Source organism: Prionailurus bengalensis, chromosome B3 (assembly GCF_016509475.1).
Source record: "Prionailurus bengalensis isolate Pbe53 chromosome B3, Fcat_Pben_1.1_paternal_pri, whole genome shotgun sequence".
Lineage (NCBI taxonomy): Eukaryota > Metazoa > Chordata > Mammalia > Carnivora > Felidae > Prionailurus > Prionailurus bengalensis.
Window position 1 is genome coordinate 144667779 of NC_057355.1, and position 25926 is coordinate 144693704.

Consider the following 25926-nt stretch of genomic DNA (forward strand, 5'->3'; position numbering starts at 1 on the left):
GGGGCAGGCCGGGCGAGCTGGCTGCACGGGAGCTGCTGAGTTGTGGTGTCATTTAAAGTTCATGCTGACGGGACTCGCCGAGGGACCGGCGGTGGGCGTGAGAAAAAGGGGGCGGTCGCTTCACAGGAGCACCTGGTGATCATGAACCTGTGAGCCAGCAATAGTGGTTGTCGTCACTTGAGAAGCCAAGCCAGTGATGCCTAGTGCCAGTCTGGAAATGTGCGCCTAGCTCCGCCTGTGTCTTGACACGTCAGGTCTCTCTGTTACAACTCGTTAGGCAGTAGATCCTGACTATCGTTGGAATGAGACTGCTCTCCTGTGAGGTGTGTCGGCGCTGAGGTTAGGGCTCTGGAATCAGACCGTCTGCTTTGAATATCAGCTCCACTTACCAGCAGTGGGACCTGGGGGAGGTACCCAGCCCCATCTGTGGAACAGGGACACTGCGCCTGGCTCCAGGGATGGGTGTGAGGGTCGGTGGGTCCAGGCAGGGAGCGTGTCGCCGTGCCCGGCCCAGGGTAAGGCTAGCGCACATCCCCAGCTGATGCCCCTTCCAGCGGAGCTGTGTCTTGTGTCCACCAAGGGCTGGTCCTGTGGGCTCACCTGCTCTTCTCCCCACCACACACACTTCCTACCCAGGTCCTTGTGGAGGGCCTTTGGTAGGTGCTGTAGTGATGACAGCCGTAGACGGTTTTGCTTTTTGAAATAAGTGCAGAGAAACTAGATTTAATTTAATCGCTCTTTCGATGTGTGTATAGGTAAAAGAATTTTAACACCCCAGTTTCTATCAAACCTACAAAACTAAACCTGCTCTGTGTTTTCTCTTCAAGGTGCGAATAATGTTTGAAGTACAGGACTTGAAATACGCCACTCTGGCCACGGTGTCCCGCTGCGGCATGGTCTGGTTTAGTGAGGACGTTCTCAGCACAGACATGATCTTCAACAACTTCCTGGCCAGGCTGCGTAGCATCCCGCTGGACGAAGGGGAGGACGAGGCCCAGCGCCGGCGCAAGGGCAAAGAGGACGAGGGGGAGGAGGCGGCTTCCCCAATGCTGCAGGTACGAGGGCCGGCACCGCTCTGCCAAGTGCAGCGGCAGATCTGCAGCTGGCGGGGGGCAGGGGCTTCCCGCACAGTGAGGTCAGGTGTTCCATCCCCGAGGGTCTAGAGGCCAGGGGGGGCCGTGGTGCTGCTCATCTGTGGAAGCTGGGCCCTCAGCGTTGTCGTATGGCAGTGCCTAACGAAGAAGCAGTATCAGCTGCCGAAGTGAAGACCCGTTTAGGAAACTTAAAGAGTTCTTGTAGTTATCTGACTTTTCTCTGCAAATTGACGAACAGCTGCCTTTTTCTATTACAGTGATGGACTAAGGATTGATCACTGAAGGTTATCCAGAAAAGTGTGTGTGTGTGTGTGTGTGTGTGTGTGTGTGTGTGTGTGTTTACAGGTCACGTGACTCTCTCCCGGGCCTAGGTTAGACTATATGAAAATCTCCGGGGTTTTTTCAAAATGACAGACATCATCTACTGCTTCTTGCAGATCCAAAGGGACGCGGCCACAATCATGCAGCCGTACTTCACGTCCAACGGTCTGGTCACCAAGGCCCTGGAGCACGCCTTCAAGCTGGAGCACATCATGGACCTGACCCGTCTCCGCTGCCTGGGCTCGCTCTTCTCCATGCTGCACCAGGCCTGCCGCAACGTGGCCCAGTACAACGCCAACCACCCCGACTTCCCCATGCAGATCGAGCAGCTGGAGCGCTACGTTCAGGTCAGCGAGCACCTGCATTGCAGGAGAGTGGGGCTCGACGAGGCTGGGGCACGGATGGCCTCTGTGTCTGCGAACCTCCTGAGACAACGTGCCTGCTTGGGTGTGTTCTCTTCCCTGGGAACAGGGTCAGGCTTTCATGGGGGCCGAGAAAGGTGCAAGCATGTCCATGATCCAAGAACACTGGGAACCACTCTTTTCGAGGTTAATGTTGCCATAAATGTCTTCATTGTTGAAATTTTATTTAAAAACGGATCCCGTTCTCTCTTTAAATAGCGATATTTGGTTTATGCCATACTCTGGTCCTTGTCTGGAGATAGTCGGCTGAAAATGAGAGCAGAGCTGGGTGAATACATCAGAAGAATCACAACGGTGCCGTTGCCCGCTGCACCCAACATACCGATTATTGATTATGAAGTAAGTCCATGAAGGAGTGGCCTCCCTGCCTTGACCTTGACATGTTGGTGTAATTCGTCCTGGAGACACCTCACCATGAGCTTAATCTTTATTTCTTTTTTTTTTTTTCTTTATTTGTTTTGAGAGAGAGCGCATGCGTGAGTGGGGGAGGGGTAGAGACGGGGAGAGAGAGAATCCCAAGCAGGCTGTGCACTGTCGGCACAGACCTCGCGACCTGTGAGATCGTGACCTGAGCCGAAACTAAGAGTTGGACACTTAACTGACTGAGCCACCCAGATGCCCCATTAACCTTTCCGTTTCATCAAAGGATACTGTCCTTTGCTTTATGTGGCATAAGGAGAGCAGTTCTGGTTTATATGAAAGTGAGCAAGTCTCTAAGTGCGGGGTGTGGCTCCCGGAGTGACCCGCACCCCTTCTCTGGGTGCAGGTGTCCATCAGCGGAGAATGGTCGCCATGGCAGGCCAAGGTGCCTCAGATTGAAGTGGAGACACACAAGGTGGCGGCCCCTGACGTCGTCGTGCCAACTCTGGACACCGTCCGCCACGAAGCCCTCTTGTACACCTGGCTGGCTGAGCACAAGCCGCTGGTCCTGTGCGGGCCCCCCGGGTCTGGCAAGACCATGACCCTCTTTAGCGCCCTCCGGGCCTTGCCCGACATGGAGGTAAAGCGGCTGGGAGGTGGGCAGCAGGCCTTTCGGCGCTCACGTACGGGATGGCGCTTGTAACGGTCGATTTGCCTCTTCCGTCTAAAGGTTGTGGGTCTTAACTTCTCGAGTGCTACCACTCCAGAGCTCCTGCTGAAGACCTTTGACCACTACTGCGAGTACAGACGCACCCCCAACGGTGTGGTTTTGGCCCCGGTGCAACTTGGAAAGTGGCTGGTGCTATTCTGTGATGAGATCAACTTGCCAGACATGGATAAATACGGGACACAGAGGGTCATATCCTTCATCAGACAGGTTTGTGTACATCCACAAGTCCCCACTGACCTCGTTCACATTTGCCATTGATGTGCTGACCCTCCCGCTTTCCCTCAGATGGTGGAGCATGGAGGCTTTTACCGAACCTCAGATCAAACGTGGGTGAAGCTGGAGAGGATCCAGTTTGTCGGGGCTTGTAATCCACCCACGGATCCTGGAAGAAAGCCCCTCTCTCACAGGTAACACACAGCTCCGTAGACAGCACTGGCCTCACACACACCCCTGTTCCAAGATTGTTTTAAATGTAGCACAGCAGAAATCTGGTTTTGGTCGTAAAAAGGTAACAAAATGCTGATTATCGTAGGGTGGCCCCTGGGCTCCTTGTGCCGTGCTGCAATACTGGAACACACACTCAAAAATAAAAGCACTGACTCTCTGGGTGGTAACGAGCTAACTGCCCCAGACCTGTCTGTGGGGCCACGATGAGGCTGTATCAGCCTGCGTCATTTTCCCATTTGGGGTTGGCTCTTTTTCAAAGTTTTTTGCACCTACTGTTAGTGTCGGCGCCCAGGCCCCAGCAGTTTGTGCGTGATCTGCGCGAATGGGGACGTGACGCCTGTGTGGGTGGATCGGGAAGCAGCCCTGGGTCTGGGCCCGGGCCGGGCCGGGGCACTCTCCGCTCAGGCACACTGCTGATCAGCTGGGAAGTCTGAGCCGGCCGTCCTCACGCAGATTCTTGCGCCACGTGCCGGTCGTGTATGTGGATTACCCGGGACCCGCCTCCCTGACGCAGATCTACGGCACCTTCAACCGGGCCATGCTGCGGCTCATCCCGTCCCTGCGCACGTACGCGGAGCCACTCACCGCCGCCATGGTGGAGTTCTACACCATGTCTCAGGTACGCGGGGTCGGGCGCTGCTAGAAGATGGAGCTTTATTTAGAGCTCTTGTTGAGCCGGGACTTCCCAGAGCCTGTCCTCAAATCATTCTACCAGGTACCACGACTGCAGACGTTTCCCTTTTTTTCTTGTTGCCCTTGTCTGCACACGTTACATACAGTATTTTTTACAAAATCGGTAGTGTGCTCCTCAGTTTCTCAAAGGACACGGACACTTGTTATTACAGCACAACCATGGGTGTGCGTGTGGTTATTTGTAATGATGTGTTGTCAAACTGCTCTCCGGGCAGCTGGACCACCGACGTGGCCGCCAGCATCGTCTCCGTCCGCCACCCTCATTACCGCTTTCAAACCGCCTGGTGAAAGGAAGTGGTTCTCCCTCCTGCTTGGGACTCGCGCATCTGGGATGCCTTCCGGTTCCGGTGCCTCCCGGGGCACTGAGAGCTGCTGGCCACCCCCCACCCCCAACCAGGCACAGCCGCCCCGCTCCTCCCCGATTGCCTGCACGTCCAGTAGTGTCCAGAAGTGTCCAGTACCCTTCCTGGTATTTAGTTTGCTTTTCGTTCTGTGGAACTGCAACTTTTCCTGCAGAATTTTTAACGTCATCAAGTGTAAATCTTTTTTTTCTTTGTTCCTGCTTTTAAAATCATGCTTAGGAAGGCTTTCCCTGAACTTAGGAATTACATGCTTTAAAGTCTTTTCACAAGAGCATTGTTGTAGTTTCGTTAAATAGAATTAATTTTAACATAAAAGTGAGCAACTTGGATGGAACTTTGTTCCAGATAGTTGTCCGGTGGTTCCAACGTTGTCTACTAATTCATCCTTAAATTTTCTAGGGTTTAGGTTGTCTGTTTTGAATATAAAAATGTTACACAGCACTTGATCTCTTAACCACTTTTCATGTGTTTTAAGGGATTTATACATACCTCCCACTTTTCTGAACCTGCAGGAGAGATTCACTCAGGACACACAGCCCCACTATATCTACTCACCCCGTGAGATGACGAGGTGGGTACGAGGGATCTTTGAGGCCCTGAGACCTCTGGAAACCCTGCCTGTGGAAGGCCTCATTCGGATTTGGGCACATGAAGCCCTCCGTCTCTTCCAAGACAGGTAAGGCCAAGGATGCGGTTAGCTCCTTGCTCCGCCTACACTGATGCTTATGGCCCTCCGAGTTAGGCTGTGTGCAGGGCTGGCCTGCCCAAGTTTGAGCCAGCCTCTGTTGGTGGTGGAAAGGGGCAGAGGCGGCAAGGGCAGCCTTGGCGTCTGAGCACAGCCACCCCCAGCATGATGGGTGTCAGGGCTCAGGGACTGCCCACCACCAGTAAGGGTAGGTAGGTAGGGGGCGAGGCACTTCCATTAAGCTCGGTAACTCTCATGCCTGTGCCCCATAACCTTGTCCAAGCTGGAGTTTTCTGGCGAATTTAAACGCTTTCTAGGAGCACCTGGCTGACTCAGTCGGTAGAGCGTGCAGCTCTTGATCTTGGGGTCATGAGTTCAAGTCCCACACTTGGCATAGAGATTCCTTTAAAAAAAAAAAAAAAAAAGTAGGAGCCCCTGGGTGGCTCAGTCGGTTGGGCATCCGACTTCAGCTCAAGTCATGACCTTGCAGTCCGTGGGTTCGAGCCCTGCGTCGGGCTCTGTGCTGACAGCTCGGAGCCTGAAGCCTGCTTCAGATTCTGTGTCTCCCTCTCTCTTCTCTCCTGCTTGTGTTCTGTCTACCAAAAATAAACATTTAAAAAAACAACAACAACACCATTAGATGCCTTCTAGCGACTCCCTGGCAGGTGGTTTCCATAACCAGCTCTCCTCACCCTTGAACTTTATTCACATCAAAGGGTTTGCAGCTCTGTCTCTTTATCTGTTGGCCTCTTTTCTCAGGTCTTGCCTTGTAGATTCTGAGTTTTGGGACGAGCTGCTCGTGACTGTAGTGATCAGTGTGGACCATGAAAAGTTTTGTGGTTTGAGTCCCAGGAAACACCACAGTGGAAAGTTGGTCTTTACCTCTTGAGGGATCTTGAAAATTACTGACGTTTTTAAGCCAGAGTCAACTTCTTGCATTCTTTGGAGTCCAGTACAGTCTTCGTTTTACAGTAGATTCTTAATTTTCCTAGTTTCTGCCCTGTTAATTTTTTTTTTTAATATTTTGTGTATTTTAGCATAGTTTTTCAGGCTCATTTTAGATCGGTGAGGAAAAGTTAAATTTGTGTTACTTTAGTTCTAAACTTCTAAAAATTAATTCTTGGCTCAGTCGGTTAAGCATCCGACTTTGGCTCGCTCGGGTCATGATCTCACGGTTCGTGGGTTTGGGCCCCACATCAGGCTCTGTACAGACTGACAGCTCAGAGCCGGGAGCCTGCTTCAGATTCTGTGTCTCCCTCTTTCTCTGCCGGTCCCCTGCTTGCGCTCTCTCTCTCAAAAATAAAAACCATTTTAAAAACATTTTTTAATAATTCTTAATTAATTTACTATTTAACACAGCACCACAGTTTCCTTTCTTTGGGGGAATGTTCTGCCTGTGAATCGGGCTGCTCAGAACAGTGCAGGAGGTCAGGCCTCTTGTGGCCGGGCAGGTCCCCTCGCTCACAGGGTGAGTGTGAGGTGGCCGTATGCAGAGGACATAGTCCCTCTGGCCGCTCGCAGTCCCAGGTTTATGTGGTTGGTCAGTTAATGTTACTCCTGGGAGGGGCGCCTGGGTGGCGCAGTCGGTTGAGCGTCCGACTTCAGCCAGGTCACGATCTTGCGGTCCGTGGGTTCGAGCCCCGCGTCGGGCTCTGGGCTGATGGCTCAGAGCCTGGAGCCTGTTTCCGATTCTGTGTCTCCCTCTCTCTCTATCCCTCCCCCGTTCATGCTCTGTCTCTCTCTGTCCCAAAAATAAATAAACGTTGAAAAAAAAATTAAAAAAAAAAAAAATGTTACTCCTGGGAGAACCCAGGGCAGATGGCTCTCTCCAGACCGAGGGTACGGACTTGTGTGTCCAGCGGCTGCACCTCCAGACCAGTGAGTCCTGCCTCTGGGCAGCTCTTCTCACCTGAGCTCACGAGGAGTCTCAGAACTTGCTTCATCGTAGGTCTCTGGCTCTCACACCGGGCTCCTGGGAGTCCACTGAGTCACACAGCAGCCCCGCCCCAGAGCCCAGTGCACGGCATGAGCGAAGCAAGTGGGGGAGGGGAGCAAGGAACATCGTGTTAGCTTCTTTTTATTTAAAACAAAACAGAACAAGAAAAACTTTTAACCCTCTCTTTTTTAATAATGAAGAAATTTGATGGGGGCGGTGCCTGGGTGGCTCAGTCGGTTAAGTGTCGACTTCAGCTCAGGTCATGATCTCACGCCTCATGAGTTCAAGCCCTGTGTTGGGGGCTCTGTGCTGACAGCCTGGAGCCTGTTTCAGATTCTGTGTCTCCCTCTCTCTCTCTCTCTCTCTCTCTCTCTTTGCCCCTTCCTGCTTGTGCTTTTTGTTTCTCTCTGCCTCAAAAATAAATGTTAAAAAAAAATTTTTTTTAAATAATGAAAAAATTTGAGCTATAATTTCACAGATTTCCCAAAATGCCAGAGATGAAGTTGTATTAAATTCCAATTGGCTGCATTAACTATGTGACCCGCAACTGGTAGCCTGAGTGTGTCACACATTCAGCTTCACAAGAGGTGCTCGCCACCACACACCCCCCCCCACCGGGCCTTCCATGTGGACTCGTTCAGTCTTACCTGCTTCGTCATGGTTTCCTTTATAAGCCCTGGGTCTCTGGCACTGCGTGTGTTGGCTGTCCCCCTGTTCCCCTGTGACCCTGGGAACTTTGTATTAGGCAAGCGTAGAAACTAGAATCACGTTGGCATGTTGTAAATCGATGTGATTAAACACTTTTAGAGGAATTTTTTTTTACTTGTATTTTAAGTAATCTCTACACCCAACATGGCACTCACCCTCATGACCCCCACATTAAGGGTCGCATGTTCTAACTGAGCCAGCCAGGCGTCCCCTAGAGGAATTTTTTTAATGTAACGGTGCCATAGGTTTGAGGGGTTTTATGTTTAATAACATTTTTAATTGTTTAAGCTGTCTGGAGTTAAGATTCTTAGGTTTTTCCATTGGGAGAAAAATGAAAACTTCCGGTAAAGGCTAATTCTAGCCCTTGGAGTTGCCCACAGCCCCAACAAAACGGGGTGTTCTCTCAGCACGGCTCCTGTTTGCATTGATACACACACGGCTCTTCTTCGACAGACTCGTGGAGGACGAGGAGAGGCGCTGGACAGACGAGAACATCGATATGGTTGCTCTGAAGCACTTTCCCAACATAGACAAAGAGAAGGCGATGAGCCGGCCCATCTTGTACAGCAACTGGCTGTCAAAGGTAACAAGTTGTCATTTCAGAAATGCTTCCTTCTGCTCTTTCAGTTAGAATCCTCTTCTTGTCAAACAGACCTTTTTCCCAAAGTACCCTGTAAGCAAATCATTGGTTCCAGGCACGATGCTGATAACTTACGGTAGACTGTCCCCGGAGTGTGCCCGGGGCTGGCGGGCCGGCCGTGTGTTTCTCATCCCATGAGATGGTTGCTGCCAGAGCCATGCAGTCCCACCCGTCAGGGGCCAGGCTTCGGCGTGTTTGCAGCAAAAGGAGTCTTCCCCTTGGCTTTCACTTCCCTCACACTCCAGAAATGAGCCAATTGTGAATAATCCATGTAAAAACATTTCCTATACTGTTATACTATACAAAGTTGACGCTTCTAGAATAGTTGTGAGCTGTTCTTTTTCTGAAAGAGAGTAGGATTTTTAGTAAGGTGTAGTTTCAATGTGCATTCCATTCAGCAGGTAGTTCAGGCACAGGGATGAGGAAAATCTTGTAGAGAGCGCACAGTCCAATGGGGGAGAGAGACCGATGGAAACAGCTCCGTCTGGAGAGATCTCAGTAGAGCTGACCCTGATATTGGCTCCTAAAGGGGCTTGTACACCTTTGTCAAGAAGGGCTTGCCAGGGAGAGGGCCTGACAGAAGCAAAGGCACAGAAGCAAGAAATAGCAAGACAGGTTTGGTGTTGCTAGAATTTTCTGTGTGTTTCTGGACTCCAGATGCTAATCGTTCTCATTTATAGGCACCATCTTCTCCCAGTGGCTCATCTGTCGCCGTCTTTATGGTATCTTCTGACAAGCACATGTTGTCAGAGTTCTGTCATTTAAACCCATAATCCGTGTGTGTGGGTGTGGGTGTGGGTGTGGGTGTGTGGAGTGAGCTACAGGTCTGTTTCCAGTTTTCCCCTGGGACGTCCTGACCCAGCGCTATTTGTTGGATGATCCCTTACTTGGCAGAATCTGTCATTATGGGTTCCCTGCCTGCACAGGTCTGTTTCAGAGGCTCTGTCCTGCTCTGTTGCTCGTTTGTCACTCCTTGTGCTCAAAACTGCATGACCTTGATAGATAAGGACAACGAAGTCTGATAGGATAGGCCTTCACACCTGGTTCTTCTTTAGGGCGATCTTGACCTGACTGTCCTTGGCCCTTTCCTCTTGCAAATGAAGTTTAGAATTGGCTTGTCAAGTTATGCTAAAACCACCCCACTGTCCACCACTGAGATTGTTTGTGGCTGGGATTGTATTCACTTTCTCTGTCAAGTTGGATGGAGCTGACGTTTTTACAGCAGTTCATTTATCCCTGCACGGTCATGGTTTCTGTCTTCTTCATTTATTCAGGCCTTCTATGAGGTATTTCAGGGACGTTCAGTTTTCTCTACAAAGATTTCCCCTGGTTTTAGATCGAGTCCCAGCTAACTTACATTTTTGTTGCTATGTTGTAAGTGATACCTTCTCGTATATTTTAAAGGTTTTTTGGCACCTGGAATTGTAATTGACTGGTATAATACAGAAGATGATTTCTCTTAGTAATTGGGTCTTAATTCTTTTTTTCTAGGATTACATCCCAGTAGACCAGGAAGAATTGAGAGATTACGTCAAGGCTAGGCTGAAAGTCTTCTATGAAGAAGAACTTGATGTTCCTCTGGTCCTGTTCAATGAAGTGTTAGACCACGTGCTCAGGATCGACCGGTGGGCTTTTTGTCGTTACAGCCTCTCTGCTCACCCACGCCACTGTTCACGTAGTGGTAGGGGATCCTCCCAGCCGACCTCCCCTCACCTCCATCTCTGCCTTCTCAGCTAAGCAACCCCCCTTCCTTCTAAGTCCCGCTTCTCCGTCCCTTACCTGCCTCCCGCACACTCGCTCGGCTCCTGCTAATAGTCTGTTCCTGCCATGATTGACACCTCTTGTTAGATTCTGCCTTGTGCCACCTGGGTGTCTGGAGGATAGGACCATGTCCCCCACTAGGCCTGGCAAATAGCAGTCGCTCAACAAGTGGTTGACTTACCAATTTAAGTTAAAATACCTTAGAGATGTTGTAGGTTAACTCCTGAGAAAGTTTAGGACCCGAGTGTCAAAAGGAGAACAGAGCCTAAAACCCTTTTATCTTTTCTGATGCTGTCAGGATATTCCGCCAGCCTCAAGGCCACTTGCTTCTGATTGGTGTCAGTGGAGCAGGAAAAACCACCCTGTCCCGTTTTGTGGCCTGGATGAATGGTTTGAGTGTGTACCAGATTAAGGTGGGTCTGGTCGATGCCTCTTACTCCCAGCGACAGTTTCCCGACTCACGCACATGGCTCCCTGAATGAGATTGGACCTAACCTGTCCACTGCTTCCGCAGGTGCACAGAAAGTACACCGGGGAAGACTTCGATGAAGATCTTCGGACGGTGCTGAGGCGTTCCGGCTGTAAGAACGAAAAGATAGCATTTATAATGGATGAATCCAACGTGTTAGATTCTGGATTCCTGGAGCGAATGAATACCCTTCTGGCCAACGGGGAGGTACGTGCCACGTTGCGTGGTGTTGGGTGGTGGTGTCAGCTTCCCAGGGCCGGTCAGTCGTAACGCCCTCTCGTCTGTTAGGTCCCCGGCCTCTTTGAAGGAGATGAGTACGCCACTCTGATGACCCAGTGCAAAGAGGGGGCCCAGAAGGAGGGCCTGATGCTGGACTCGCACGAGGAACTGTACAAATGGTTCACCAGCCAGGTCATCCGCAACCTCCACGTCGTCTTCACCATGAACCCGTCCTCGGAGGGGCTCAAGGACCGCGCGGCCACCTCCCCGGCACTTTTCAACAGGTGGGCCAACGTGTGCTCGGCTCTGGGTTACAACAGCCGATTTCTTCTCAAGGGACAGACCTGGCTCTTGGGAGCTATTTGAGACGTGGGCATCTTTTGCAGGTGTGTGTTGAACTGGTTTGGGGACTGGTCCACTGAAGCGCTGTATCAAGTGGGCAAGGAATTTACGAGTAAAATGGACCTGGAGAAGCCGAATTACATCGTGCCTGATTACATGCCGCTGGTGTATGACAAACTACCACAGCCACCGTCACATCGGGAAGCGATTGTAAACAGCTGTGTATTTGTTCATCAGACTCTTCACCAGGTGGGTTGTTTCAAAGTCCTGGAAAAAGCAAAACTAACCATCGTACTGACGTAAATCGATGAAGACGAGACCCTAGGGTATTGCATATTAGGCACAATGCCATTGCTCGCTGCTAACTCTTTCGGTGACACATCCTCCTACTTACCAGGCTGCACCTCCTGAGATCCTTGACCTTCGCTGCTCTGTGGATTCTGCTTCCGTAAAGCGTTCTACTCTGCTTTCCTTTTCTCGTTGCCGCTAGGTGCACGGGTCCTGGTTCTTTATCCTAGGCCAGGGGTTGGCATACTTCTCCTGTAAAAGGCCAGATAGTTCATGTTTGAGGCTTCGTGGACCAGGAGGGTCTCTTGACTGCTTGGCCCTGCCTTGATACACAGAGCCTGCACGGCCCGCATGGAAACGGGTGGGTTTGGCCGTGTGCCACTAGTACTTCGTCTGCAGAAATGGGCAGCGGCCAGGTCTGGCCCACTGGCCAGGGTTTGCCGTCCCTTGCTTTAGGCTCCTCATCATGGAAGAGTCCCATCTGCTCCCATCTGAAAGGCATTCGTAAAGACCACTCTGAGCCTGTGGGCGTCCAGTCGACCACTACCCTGCCACCCCCTGCCATTACCTGCAGGCTGCCTCCACTTGCCTCTGGAAGGTAGCCCTGCCCTGGCTTCCTTGGCTGGGCTCGTGTCCTCGTGCCGTGGCCGGAGAGGCCGGAGCAGCTGGTCCCGCGGAGCCGCGCCTCTCGCCCTCTTCCTGGTGCCACCTCTTACTTTGGTGTCCGTGGAAAATAAGCAGAAGGCCTAGGAGGCACGGCATTACACAGTGCCCCCCAGCTGTACACGTGTGAGGTCGCCAGGGTCATCAGAGGTTTGACGAGCGAGCTTAGGGGTTCCCGGGGCTCCCTGAGATCTTGTAGGAGGCTGAGCTGAGACCCCAACTCAAGTGTGACTCCTTTTTTTCTCATGTGTGTTTATTTTGAGAGAGAGTGAGCACGTGTGCGAGGGAGGGGGAAAGAGAATCCCAAGCAGGCTCCGTGCTGTCAGTGCAGAGCCTGGTGCGGGACTCAGTCTCACAAACCGTGAGATCGTGACCTGAGCTGCGACCGAGGGTCAGATGTTCGACCCACCGAGCCACCCGGTGCGTCTCAAGGGTGATTCCTCGGGGCTGGGTCCCTGCCCCAGGTCACTCGGCAGCCTACAGAGCAGTTAGCGTTTGGAGGGCAAATCGCAGAGAACGTCCTCGAGAGCGAAAAGATTTCACTGTCTTCTCAAAGGCTAATGCTCGGCTAGCAAAGCGAGGGGGCCGGACGATGGCCATCACACCTCGCCACTACCTGGACTTCATTAACCACTACGCCAACCTGTTCCACGAGAAGCGGAGTGAGCTGGAGGAGCAGCAGATGCATTTGAACGTCGGGCTCAGGAAGATCAAGGAAACTGTCGACCAGGTACGTCCATCCCGGGTGCTCGCTTTGCTTGCGGGCAGGGGGCTGGCGTGAGGACCCCTTTCCGGGAAATTTCTGTGCGGCTCTGTCCCCCTGACGCGGCGCCCGTCCCACAGGTGGAGGAGCTGCGGCGCGACCTGCGTATAAAGAGCCAGGAGCTGGAGGTGAAGAACGCGGCCGCCAATGACAAGCTGAAGAAGATGGTGAAGGACCAGCAGGAGGCCGAGAAGAAAAAGGTGCTTGCCGGGCGTGGAGGTCTCGTCCGGGTGGGCTTCAGACTGCTGGGTGGGGGCGGAGCGCCCAGTGGAGTGAGGACCGTTGCTCGGGTCGCACTCGGCAGCACGGCGCGGACCGGTAGCTGAGCCGTCCCTCTCACCAGGTGATGAGCCAAGAAATTCAGGAACAGCTGCACAAGCAGCAGGAAGTCATCGCAGACAAACAGATGAGCGTCAAAGAAGATCTCGACAAGGTGGAGCCTGCGGTCATTGAGGCCCAGAATGGTACGTCATAGCTGTCGGGGGTCTGGCTTTCTAGAAGGGGCATCTTCTGTCCATGGGGCTGGCTGTGCAGCTTGGGGCTGTGCCCGGGTTGCCCCCAGAGGCGCGTGCGTGTCTGGAAGCATCACTGGCAAATACCTGAAGGTTTTTCTAAACACCAAAGATGGTCTTCATTCCTTAAAGCAAATCCCCACGGGGCTCTCTGCTTCCACCAGAGCCGAGCCCCTCTCGTAGGAGACAGTTGACAAAATATGTTTTATGTGAATACGTTTGTTTTTTAATTTGACAATAATTACATGAAGACGCTATTTATGAATCCGACTGGAGTTTCACCCAGAAATGCCTTGAAGTGTGTAGTGTCGTCTTGGGGTTATCTACGCGTTTTCTGGCCAGACCAGCGAATGCTAATTTGCGTACCCATGGCAGTCGCTGCCCATTCCTCATCGACACGGGCTCCTGCGGGACACCATAGCGCCTGGGCCAGGATCTGGGCCGGGATCCGGCCCAATGCCTTGCTCGCTCGCGGCCCATCAGCGCCTGTTTCAAACGTGCGCTCTTCCTGTTACACCATCCAAACTATAGATTTTCCTTGAGAATCTAATTTCGAAGGGAACTTAATTTTTACTGCCGAGTAACCAGTGAAAAAGTGTTTTAGTAAAAGTTCAGACTGGAAAAAGTGCAGTTTAGCTTGTAGAAGGCGTCGGCCATCCTTTTTTTAGAGCTGTTAATTCTACATATTCAGCCAGCCAAGCAGACAGCTTCTAGATTATGGCAGAATGTAAATATTGTTGCTTAAATTGTGTAAGGTAAGTACATAATTGAAATGTGTCAACGTTTTAAGTCTTTATGGGGGTAAAGGAACTAACGGGGACCCGTGAGACATCGCCAAAGGGCAGCTTCCTGCTTTTTACGGAATGTTCAGTGTGGCCTTTAGTGCCGGGAGAGCTTCAGAGTTATTTAAAAGGCCAGCTATTCCAGGGGGTTTAAAGACAGAAAGTCCTGCTCGCTGCAGCCTTCTGAGCGGTGGCCTCCTCCTCGTCGGAGCCACGGCTCTGCTGTGCCACCGCACCTCACCTGCTTGCCCTCCCGCCCCTCCTGCCACCGTGGTGCCCAGCCGTGAAGTCGATAAAGAAGCAGCACCTGGTGGAGGTGCGATCCATGGCCAACCCCCCTGCCGCCGTGAAGCTGGCGCTCGAGTCCATCTGCCTGCTGCTGGGCGAGAGCACCACAGACTGGAAGCAGATCCGCTCCATCATCATGAGGGAGAACTTCATCCCCACCATCGTCAACTTCTCCGCAGAGGAGATCAGGTGAGCGTCGCCAGGAAGCAGGAGACAGCGCTCCGGCATTGAGAGGTTTCCCTGCTTTCGCGCGGCCCTGTCACCGTGGCCTGTTGTGTCAGAAGGTGGCATCCGTTACATCAACTGCACAAATGCCTTCTAAGCCATTTCACTCAAAGCTGGCGTTGGGCACTGACGCCCGTCGGAGCGTGGGGGCGGGAAGGTCAGAGACCACCATCCCCCGGAACACGGGTGGTCCAGCTCATCCTCCGTGGTCACTGGGGCAACAGATGAGAACTGGCCTTTAAAATCTTCTGCCCCACACGTGCTTAGAAACACAATCCCTCTTTTGCAGCGACGCCATAAGGGAGAAGATGAAGAAAAACTATATGTCCAATCCAAGCTACAACTACGAGATTGTCAACCGGGCCTCCCTGGCCTGCGGCCCTATGGTGAAATGGGCCATCGCGCAGGTAAGTGGCGTGGCCGGGAGCTTCCGTGGGAAAAGTCCCCTCCAGTCTCGTCACTCGGGAAGAGTTAATTACCGTCTGCCTTTTTCAGCTCAACTACGCCGACATGTTAAAGCGGGTGGAGCCCCTGCGCAACGAGCTACAGAAGCTGGAGGACGACGCTAAGGACAACCAGCAGAAGGCCAACGAGGTGGAACAGATGATCCGGGACTTGGAAGCCAGCATCGCCCGCTACAAGGAGGAGTACGCAGTCCTGATCTCGGAGGCCCAGGCCATCAAGGCAGACCTGGCCGCTGTCGAAGCGAAAGTAAGTTTGTCGCCGGGCGGGCGCACTCTTCTCTGCCGGCTCCTCTCAGTTCTTCGTGGGGTCTGACATGAGGTGCTCCTGGTGCCTCATACACGTTCCCGCGTGTGTGCCCGCCTTCTTGTCTGCCAGCCAGCTCTGTCCCCAGAGGGCCTGCTGGCCTCCTGGGTCACCGGGCTGCGTTAATTAGGACAGGTGGACACCAGGGGGCGATCTGAAGCCAACCTGTGGGGTCACCAAGGACATGGTTGTCCGAGTCTTGCATTCACTGCTGTGTCCATCGTCATGCCCACACTCTTCCTGACTCCCCGGAATATTCTCCTCTCCTGCCAGCAGTGTCTCTTCTCTCTAGGCCAACCCCCACCTGCTGTTCTGTCCACCCCGGGCCCTCTCCCTGCCCCGTCTCCACTCACGCACGTGTCTCAAGGCTACCCCTGCTTCTCTACACTCTCTTGAGGCCTGATTAGATTCTGAGGCCCGTATCATCCTTAGTCGTGGAGGAGCTGGGTCCTCTGTCCTCTGGGCCTGTGAACAGCCCTCCCAGAGCCCTGTGGGGGGAACCAATTTTCACTTTCTGGTATAAATCCTGTTGGATCTTCCCCGTAGGTCAACCGGAGCACTGCTCTCCTGAAGAGCTTGTCCGCCGAACGTGAACGATGGGAAAAAACAAGTGAAACTTTCAAAAACCAGATGTCCACCATCGCCGGGGACTGCCTCTTGTCGGCCGCGTTCATCGCCTACGCGGGTTACTTTGACCAGCAGATGCGCCAGAACCTGTTCACCACGTGGTCCCACCACTTACAGCAGGCCAACATCCAGGTAACGGGCCATGGGGTTCTGGCCTGGCGCCCGGTCAGCCGTTTCCACGCTGGCCCGGAAACAGTGCGCCTGGAGCTTGGAGGAGGAAAGGTAACCGCCCTCACTTTCAGTTCCGTACAGACATCGCGCGGACCGAGTACCTCTCCAACGCCGACGAGCGCCTTCGCTGGCAAGCCAGCTCCCTACCCGCTGACGACCTGTGCACGGAGAACGCCATCATGCTGAAGCGCTTCAACAGGTACGCGCTCGTGCACAGGGAGCACTTATGTGCGGCGACCCCGTGGTTTTGTGTTTCTTCAGAATACATCTTTGAGGAGATGAAGGGAAACTTGGAAACGGGCGAGCACGCAGGCAGGCCCAGCGCTCGTCTCTGATCCCACCCCCGCTTCCCCACCGCCCGAATTGTTCTGCAGCGAAGGCCTCTCGTGCCACCTTTCAGAGCTGATTGGCGGGCTGTGTGTCGGGGTGGACGACAAAAACATAATTACAAAAATATTACAAGAACTGAAAATATTTAGCTAAAGAGAGTTAAGGGAGAAAGTGGCACCCAGTTTGTGGTTTAAGGAGGCCAGAGTTAGAGGTGGAGGGTGACTTCAGGGAGGGCAGGCTTGACACTGGCTCAGGGGGTCCTCAGGGCCCACCCCACGTACAGGGCCACACGCCCTGAGGCTTGACCCTCCTGTGTGGCAGCTCTTAAAGCCAGACGCCGTCAGTGTTTTCTGACTTTATCTCCACATCTTGAAGTCTTTCACGGTCCCAGGGACACGTAGAGGATGAAGCCCCTTGCAGGTGTCATTTGATTTTAGGAGCAAATCCTCAGGCCCCACCAGCGGCTCCGTGTCTCGCCAGATGTGCTGGTGAGATTATCGGTCCATCGGTGTGGTCTGCGCAGAGCTGGATTCACCTGAATGGGAAGTACACACACCCCTATGTGCTTATTCAACAGTAGCTTGGCCCACGTGAAGCATGACAAGTGTCAGGACAGAATGTGACTGACAGACTGAAAACACCTCCCGTGCCCCTCAGTAGGAGCCAGTTAAGCAATTACGGTGCACCGCCGTAGTGGACGGCTGGGGTCCTGCAGACCAGGCCTTTCCGAGTGTGCGTTCAGAGAAGGCTCCAGCAGACCGTGCGCAAGGGGAGTGGGTGCCGCATCCCCGCAGACGCACGTGCCCACGCACACACGTGTCTGCAAACACCTGACCCTTCCCCGAGTAGACAGGTCAGAAACTGGTAACAAAAGCCAGAGGAGGGAGGCGGTTCTTCTCACCGCACGCCCTTTTGTAGCTTCTGGATTTTGTACAAGCACCTGTGTGCATTATGATTTTTAAAAACTAATTGGTCATGCACGTGACTCTGGACAAATCCCTGTAGCCTCTTAGTGCCCCGTCTTCCTCACGTGTAAAACAGACGTGCTCTCAGTACCTTCTCATAGGCTTCTCCTGAGGATTAAGCTGTGTCTGCTATTTGTCAGGGTCCCTGGCGGCTTGAGCCGTCTGTACCTGTTAGCGGTAGGTGCTGCTGAGCATTGGTTCTGGAAGGGCAGTAGTACACGGAATGGTAATTCTAGCAGAGCGCACTCGGCACCTGGAGAAAAGCGCGTGCTGGATGCTTAGAGAAGAACCTGTGTCCCAGCGGAGAAAGAGCTTGTGACTCTGCCCTGCTCCAGAGAGTGCGTGACTCTGTTAGCTGCTTGCAGAAGTGCTTCCGTAGGCTTCGGCATCAAGGATTTGTTACGGTTGTCTGGAAGCTGCCCTCGAGTAGTGGGAACAGCCTTCCCGTCGTCTCGTTGTGGGCTCCTCGAGCCTGCACTCATGTGGCCTCACCCTCAGGTACCCGCTGATCATCGACCCCTCTGGCCAGGCCACAGAATTCATCATGAATGAGTACAAGGACCGCAAGATCACGCGCACCAGCTTCTTAGACGATGCCTTCCGCAAGAACCTGGAGAGTGCGCTGAGGTTCGGGAACCCCCTTCTGGTGCAGGTGTGTGCATCCGGCCGTTGGCGTGGAACAAAACTAGATTACGTGATGCGAACAGGGGTAGTTTTTTACCTTTGTAAGACTTCCTTTAATGTCAGAAAAAAAAAAAGCTTTACAATTGTTCTGTAAAAAGCGAATCCAAAAGAAAGTGTTTATGTGTCATCACCGTCCACTAGAACTTTCTGCACTGATGGCAGTGTTCTGCTTTGTGCCATCCAGGATGGTGGTAGACACGTGTGGCCAATACGCTTAAGGAACTGAATTTTTTATTTAAATTTTTTTTTTTCAACGTTTATTTATTTTTGGGTCAGAGAGAGACAGAGCATGAACGGGGGAGGGGCAGAGAGAGAGGGAGACACAGAATCTGAAACAGGCTCCAGGCTCTGAGCCATCAGCCCAGAGCCTGACGCGGGGCTCGAACTCACGGACCGCGAGATCGTGACCTGGCTGAAGTCGGACGCTCAACTGCGCCACCCAGGCGCCCCTGAATTTTTTATTTAAATCAGGCCGTCACAGGTGCTGGTGGCTGCCGTACTGGATGGGGAGGTCTAAGCGGCTGGGTAGCTTCTGCGGTGTGTTCGTCTGGTTAGGTCAGCGTCAAAACAGTTATTTGGGTGAAGATACATGTTGTAAAACCCCAACCGTGAAACTTCCTGTGTGTGCGTCTAGGATGTGGAAAGCTACGATCCGGTTTTGAATCCAGTGCTGAACCGCGAAGTTCGGCGAACTGGGGGGAGAGTGCTGATTACCCTCGGCGACCAGGATATAGACTTGTCACCATCATTTGTCATCTTCCTGTCCACCCGAGATCCAACCGTAAGGACCGGGGCACTTGGGATTCACATCTGCGGCGGCGCTCTCTGTCGCAGCTCCGGTGACAAAGCGGACTGTTCTCTTACCCTTGTGGCAGGTGGAGTTTCCGCCAGACCTGTGTTCCCGCGTTACCTTTGTCAACTTCACGGTCACCCGCAGCAGCTTGCAGAGCCAGTGTTTGAATGAAGTACTTAAGGCAGAAAGGCCTGATGTGGACGAAAAGCGTTCCGATCTTCTTAAGCTTCAAGGTGCGTTTCTGGCTCTGTAGCTTTGGGAGTCTTGGAGCAAGCTGGGGGCTGAACTTCCTTTCTTTCTTTGTAAGTTTATTGATTTTTGAGACAGAGGGGGAGAGAGCGAGAACCCCAAGCCGGTGCTAGGGGCTTGACGTGGGGCTCAAACCCACAAACCGTGGGATCATGACTTGAGCCAAAATCAAGAGTCAGACGCTTAACCTTAAGACTGAACCACCCAGGCACCCCTGAGGGAGGGGCGGGGGGGCTGAACCTTTTTTGTACTGTTTTCAAGTTCATTTTGAGAGAGAATCCCAAGCCAGCTCCGCACCATCGACGCAGGGCTCGATCTCACAAACCGTGAGATCGTGACCTGACTGAGCCACCCAGGTACCCCTTGGAGCTAAAATTTTAATTAAGGTTCTAGAACATGTCAGGTTTATTCAGACACTCAGGGGAGTTCTCTTTCTGGAAGAAGCAAGCGGTGCAGACTCTGGACGTTGTGACCGTTTCAGGAGAGTTCCAGCTGCGTTTACGCCAGCTCGAGAAGTCTCTGCTGCAAGCTCTGAACGAGGTGAAAGGACGCATCTTGGACGACGACACCATCATAACGACCCTGGAGAACCTCAAGAGAGAGGCGGCCGAGGTGACGAGGAAAGTGGAGGAGACGGACATCGTCATGCAGGAGGTGGAGACCGTGTCTCAGCAGTACCTGCCGCTGTCCACCGCCTGCAGCAGCATCTACTTCACCATGGAGTCCCTGAAGCAGGTGACCGCGGGAGCCACCCGCCGCGGGATGGTGCTCGCTCTGTGCCCTCCTGCCTAATGGCCGTCGCCCGCTGCTTCCTTTCAGATCCACTTCCTGTACCAGTACTCCCTCCAGTTTTTCCTGGACATTTACCACAACGTCTTGTACGAGAACCCGAACCTCAAGGGCATCACAGACCACACGCAGCGCCTCTCCATCATCACAAAGGACCTCTTCCAGGTAGAGAGCCCGGCGCTTGGCTGTCCCCAGGGAGGGAAGGTGGGAGGTCGTTCTCCGGGGACGGCAGCGTCTCCCGCTCTTGTCCCCAGGTGGCGTTCAACCGGGTGGCCAGAGGCATGCTGCACCAGGACCACATCACCTTCGCCATGCTGCTGGCCCGAATCAAACTGAAGGGCACCATCGGGTAAGGCCGCCGCCCTGCTGCACTTGTCCCCGCAGGGCGCTGTCATCTTGTAGGTTGTCTGCTAGCATCTGAAGGGCTTAAAGAGAGGAAAAAAAGTCTTTGCTGTTACCGCTCTTTTAGTGAGTGCAGAAGTGAATCTGAGACCCTTGCTAACTCGTTGCCCCCTTCCCAGGGAGCCCACCTACGACGCCGAATTCCAGCACTTCCTGAGAGGGAAGGAGATCGTCCTGAGTGCTGGCTCGACGCCCAAGATCCAGGGCCTGACCGTGGAGCAGGCCGAGGCCGTCGTGAGGTTGAGCTGTCTCCCTGCCTTCAAAGATCTGATTGCAAAGGTTCAGGCCGACGAGGTGAGTGTTCTGAACGCGTCCCAGCCTCTTCCCAGGAAGTTGGCAGTTAGGAATTGCATGTGTCGTGCGCACACGTCAGCCGTCTGATGTATTCATCCCAACTTCTCTGCCCACAAAAACGGGCTGTGCTCCGTGGCGACGCTTCTCCCGTTGTGTCCACAGCAATTCGGCATCTGGTTGGACAGCAGCTCCCCAGAGCAGACGGTCCCGTACCTCTGGAGTGAAGAAGCCCCCTCAAGTAAGCCCGCATCAAGGCCTCCCTGGTGTTTTCATTCTGGACCCAAATGTAAAATTGGGCTTTGCCGCCTGAGTGAAGGGACACCTCCGAGAAAGTCACCAGTTCCTAAAATAAGTGTCTCGGTATAAAATCTTCAGGTCCTAATTCGTGTTCCCACTCTTGCTTAAAGACCAAGAGAGACAGGAAGACCATTGCCCGATGTTAAGGGAGAGATTGGCTAGTTCTGAGTGTAGTGCCCCAGGCCCTGTGCTAGCCCGCCTCGGGCCAGTGGGCAGGGTGTCCACGGCCACGGGGCAGCAGGGACAGGGCTGGCAGTGGAGTCACGTGAAGTTGGTAACTGCCACCGTGCCCACAGAGAGGCCCATGTGGTAGACGTGAGCACAGGTGTGTCCAGGGGCTTCGCTGAAGACAGGAGAGGGTGGCAGTTCTCCTTGGGGCAGAGAAGACCAGAGGTGGCGGCATGATTCTGAGCTGTCATCCGAGCGGGGACTTGTAGCCAGACCAGTCCCAGCGGGGCAGTCTGGGCCGTGTCCTCCCCACAACCCTCCACATGCCTCGTTCCAGCACCCATCGGGCACGCCATCCACCGCCTGCTCCTGATTCAGGCTTTCCGCCCTGATCGCCTGCTGGCCATGGCCCACATGTTTGTTTCCACAAACCTCGGGGAGTCCTTCATGTCCATCATGGAGCAGCCTCTTGACCTGACTCACATCGTGGACACAGAGGTGCGGCTCTGGCTCCCAGCAGGCTCGGGGGGGCCTCACCTGGCGCCGTCTTGTCGGGCCATTCACCTGCTAGACTCCCACCCTGGCCGGCTCCCAGCCCCCGCACCTTGGGGCCGGGGGAATCTTCGCAAGGCCCGCCCCACAGGCCTCTCCTCTCCACAGACTCCCGGTCTTAGTGCTGACCTCTGCATCTGCAGGTAAAGCCGAATACTCCTGTCCTGATGTGCTCTGTGCCTGGGTATGACGCCAGCGGGCACGTCGAAGACCTTGCAGCAGAACAGAACACGCAGATCACTTCAATCGCAATCGGTAAGGGCACTTGGTGGGTTTTTCGGGCTGAAGCCCCTCAGAACTCACGGTGGACACTGAAGTCCAAGCCTGCCGTGCTGACACTAAGCTTTCTGGCACCAGGCTCGGCCGAAGGCTTCAACCAAGCAGATAAAGCCATCAATACAGCCGTCAAGTCCGGCAGGTAGGCCTGTCTTGTTTGAAAAAGCCTCGGTTCCCAAGAATCCAGAGCAGAAACGTGAAGTGTAGCTGTGGCTCTCGCTTCGTGCAGGTGGGTGATGCTGAAGAACGTGCACCTGGCCCCGGGGTGGTTGATGCAGCTGGAGAAGAAGCTTCACTCCCTGCAGCCGCACGCCTGCTTCCGGCTGTTCCTCACCATGGAGATTAACCCCAAGGTGTGTGCTCGGCATGTTGCTCTGAGTGCTGGTTTGCCATCTTTCTGACCTGAAATCGTGTGTGTGTGGAGCCGAAGCACACAGTTAACCAGGGCACTGACAGGAACAGTGTCTTCCTCAGGTGCCCGTGAACCTGCTCCGTGCAGGCCGCATCTTCGTGTTTGAGCCACCCCCGGGGGTGAAGGCCAACATGCTGAGGACATTCAGCAGCATCCCCGTCTCCCGCATTTGCAAGGTAAGCGTCGCTTTCTCCTGGGGCACTTTCTCCGGACAAGCCCAGGAGACCAGGTCCCTTCAGCAAATTCGGAAGTGGGTCCCCACGTCTCCCAGAAACACCAGAATGGCTGATAACCCTGGAAATTGTACTACTTAACTGTAGGCAAAATTCCCTTCCTGTGAACAGACTGAAAAGTATGCCTGCACGGTGTCCTGTTGTGAGGGTGTGACGGCCAGGCTCCCAGGAGAGCAGACGCCCCCAGTGCAGCTCTAACCAGAGCCCAGATTTAGGTCCGGGGTAAATGAGAATCCTGCACTCCTGACCATGGTCCCCTGAGGCTGGGCAGTGCCCTCCGAGGCTCCAAAGACCAAGCTCGTGGGCAGAGGAGAGGAATTCTGAAGTACTGTTTCATTTTGTGCTATAATCCCCCTTTTCTGGCCATTTTAGATTTGTTTTCTGTATCATTTTCTACAGTTGAATAATTTATCTTTACAGCGTTATTGGATTACATCTTAATTAACAGGAAAAGTAGCACTTCATTTCTGGCAATGGTATTAGTGTTAACGGTACTGCGTCAGAAGCCCTAAAGTTCAGTGTGGTTCAGGGTGAAAAGCTCTTTTTATTTTTGAAAGAGAGACAGAGCACAAGCGGGGGAGGGGCAGAGAGAGAGGGAGACACAGAATCGGAAGCAGGCTCCAGGCTCTGAGCTGTCAGCACAGAGTCCATCGTGGGGCTCGAACCCACGAACCACGAGATCACGACCTGAGCCCAAGTCGGATGCTCAATGGACTGAGTCCCCTGGGCTCCCCCAAAAAGCTCTTCTTAAAACTTTGTTAGAGAAGCTGCACTGTTTTCTTGGAAAGGATGTTGCTTTCTAAGGGTTCCGTCTTTGATAACCTTCCTCACCCAGTCTCCCAATGAGCGTGCTCGCTTATACTTCCTGCTGGCCTGGTTCCATGCCATCATCCAAGAACGCTTACGATACGCACCCCTGGGGTGGTCAAAGAAGTATGAATTTGGGGAGTCTGACCTGCGGTCGGCCTGCGACACGGTAGACACGTGGCTGGATGACACGGCAAAGGCAAGTGCGGGCTGCCGTGTCAGATGGGAGGGGACGCTCGGGAGCGCGCACGGCTGTGGTGGCCGACGGTGGGGGTCGTGTTCGATGTGGGTGTGAGGAAGGACTCGCGCCACCAACAGAGGGACCCGGTGTGCCGGTTCCCCTCCGACCTGCCCCCACAAACCCAGCTTTCCTCACACAGGGCAGGCAGAACATCTCGCCAGACAAGATCCCGTGGTCCGCACTGAAGACCTTGATGGCCCAGTCCATCTACGGCGGGCGGGTGGACAACGAGTTCGATCAGCGTCTGCTTAACACTTTCCTGGAGCGTCTGTTCACGACGAAGAGTTTCGATAGTGAATTTAAGCTGGCCTGCAAGGTCGACGGGCACAAAGACATTCAAATGCCCGACGGCATCAGGTACGGGCCTACCTCCTGTGACCCAGACCCCAGCCGTGCCTGGCAGTCCCCGGCGTCACCCGGGGTGGCATTTCCCAACGTGCTGCTTTTCTAGGCGAGAGGAGTTTGTGCAGTGGGTGGAGCTGCTCCCCGACACGCAGACGCCCTCCTGGCTGGGCCTGCCCAACAACGCGGAGAGAGTCCTGCTCACTACCCAGGGTGGGTACCCCACGGGCAGCCCCTTCCCTGTGCCGACCAGGTCAGGCCTCAGGCCTCGGCCTGCCCCCTCCCTCCGCTGGCCCTTCCGATCCTGGCCCCTCCTGGCTCCGTCCCTGGGGAGGCACGGGAACTGGAGTGGGTCCCAGCTGGTGCCTCCCCTGCAGTCTAGGCTCGGTCTGGACAAAACTTGGTGTTTCGGTCAATGAGGTCTGGAAGTTACATCTAGGGCATCAGCTTACATTCAGACATGATTTCTTCTGTTTTGCCTAAAAGAGTCAAAAGACACCTGGTATTATGTGAAGTTTTAAAACCGTTAGTTTTTATCAGGATACTTCTCAGAAGATTTTTCTTTCTCCTTTTGTTCCCAAGAGTATTCAAGAACTAGCTAACGCAGAGGTTTTCAAAGTATGGTTCTCAGCAGCATTAACCTCACTGGAATTTCTTAGAAATGCAGATTCTCAGGACCTGCCTCAGACCTCCGCAGTGGGAAGTGGGGGCCCAGCCCCCTGCTCCAACAAGCCCTCCGGGCAGCTGCTGTGTCTGCAAGCTTATGAACGGCTGATCTAACCCAGACTTCTCTTTATGGGAACCGGGCCCAGAAAGAACTTGTGATTTCCCCAAACTCACACAGCTAGCTGAGGGGACAGGATCAGACAGTTCCCTTCGGGCCATCTCCCCACTCTGCACAAGAACCCCTACTTACCAGGCTTGCTCTCTGAGGACAACTTTGAAGGCATGCCAGGCTACCCCACCCCCACGAGGCGGCAGAGGTCCTGTAAGCCACCGAGACGAGACGCTGGCCTGCTGTGCGAGTTCAAGGCCTCGGTGCAGGGCAGGTCCTGGCAGGTCCAGGGTTGGGCCCGAGTGCTCTGTTGTACGACAGCCTGTACGGAGATGAGATCACGTAGGGTATTAACACCCAGGGGACTGGTTTGTAGGATTTGTCGCTCACCCTGGCTGGCCGGAATGCCCTCCCTGTCCCTGTACTAACAAGCTCCCGCCGTCACTCCAGCCTTCTGCTGGTCACACCCAGTCCCACCTTCAGGTAGCGCTGAAGGCTTGGCTGCTGCCCACCCCACATGGGAGCCCGTGCCGGCCTGTCCCCTCTGGTCCGGCCTTCAATGCCGCTCAGGAACTGGACTTCGAGCACTCCGGGACCCTGTGAGGGCGGGGGTGAGGCCAGGCTTTAACGGGACGGGGGCCGGTGTTCGAGGTGGAGCAGGGGGGCAGACGGCCCAGGGCACACGGAGTTAGCAGCGCAGTAGCCTTTCTGGCTGGCGCCTGGCATGCCCCAGAGCCCACCCCTCTGCAGCCGCGGTCGGGGCTCTGCCAGCCTCACGGTGAACTCCGAGTCTTCGAGCAGCCTCGCTCTCGTCTTTGGCGCTCAGGCTGCTGGTTCAGCCCCAGCAGCCGTGACCGGATGTGGCGGTAGTTTTCCACTGCATCTGCCACCTCATCTTTTGGCCCGGCCGCTTTCTGAGCTTCAGAAACGCGTCCTCGCTCGTACCTCATGGGTAGGCGTGTTCTGTGGCCTCTGCATTCAAATCCTTCTTCCTCTGATCTCCCGCCCGTCCCCCTCCCTCCGTCACCGGTGGGTTTACGG

The 25926-nt window shown here is 54.0% G+C and overlaps 1 protein-coding gene across 1 annotated transcript in view; it reads left to right on the plus strand.

The window, feature by feature from the left end:
- The window catches only part of DYNC1H1 (dynein cytoplasmic 1 heavy chain 1), a 77511-nt gene that overhangs the window by 48965 nt on the left and 2620 nt on the right, over positions 1–25926 (plus strand). Inside the window, exons 35-72 of the mRNA XM_043557043.1 lie at positions 828–1055; positions 1532–1762; positions 2036–2176; positions 2604–2837; positions 2928–3134; positions 3213–3334; positions 3828–3993; positions 4942–5105; positions 8212–8341; positions 9890–10023; positions 10458–10572; positions 10674–10835; positions 10917–11131; positions 11234–11438; positions 12697–12870; positions 12984–13103; positions 13247–13367; positions 14479–14674; positions 15000–15117; positions 15206–15421; positions 16025–16237; positions 16348–16475; positions 18070–18223; positions 18890–19036; positions 19131–19281; positions 19779–20032; positions 20117–20251; positions 20341–20435; positions 20608–20782; positions 20945–21020; positions 21585–21745; positions 21943–22054; positions 22157–22217; positions 22305–22428; positions 22550–22663; positions 23556–23726; positions 23908–24125; positions 24220–24323. Coding sequence (XP_043412978.1) covers positions 828–1055; positions 1532–1762; positions 2036–2176; positions 2604–2837; positions 2928–3134; positions 3213–3334; positions 3828–3993; positions 4942–5105; positions 8212–8341; positions 9890–10023; positions 10458–10572; positions 10674–10835; positions 10917–11131; positions 11234–11438; positions 12697–12870; positions 12984–13103; positions 13247–13367; positions 14479–14674; positions 15000–15117; positions 15206–15421; positions 16025–16237; positions 16348–16475; positions 18070–18223; positions 18890–19036; positions 19131–19281; positions 19779–20032; positions 20117–20251; positions 20341–20435; positions 20608–20782; positions 20945–21020; positions 21585–21745; positions 21943–22054; positions 22157–22217; positions 22305–22428; positions 22550–22663; positions 23556–23726; positions 23908–24125; positions 24220–24323 — 5992 coding nt within the window. The remainder of the gene's footprint in view (positions 1–827; positions 1056–1531; positions 1763–2035; positions 2177–2603; positions 2838–2927; positions 3135–3212; positions 3335–3827; positions 3994–4941; positions 5106–8211; positions 8342–9889; positions 10024–10457; positions 10573–10673; positions 10836–10916; positions 11132–11233; positions 11439–12696; positions 12871–12983; positions 13104–13246; positions 13368–14478; positions 14675–14999; positions 15118–15205; positions 15422–16024; positions 16238–16347; positions 16476–18069; positions 18224–18889; positions 19037–19130; positions 19282–19778; positions 20033–20116; positions 20252–20340; positions 20436–20607; positions 20783–20944; positions 21021–21584; positions 21746–21942; positions 22055–22156; positions 22218–22304; positions 22429–22549; positions 22664–23555; positions 23727–23907; positions 24126–24219; positions 24324–25926) is intronic.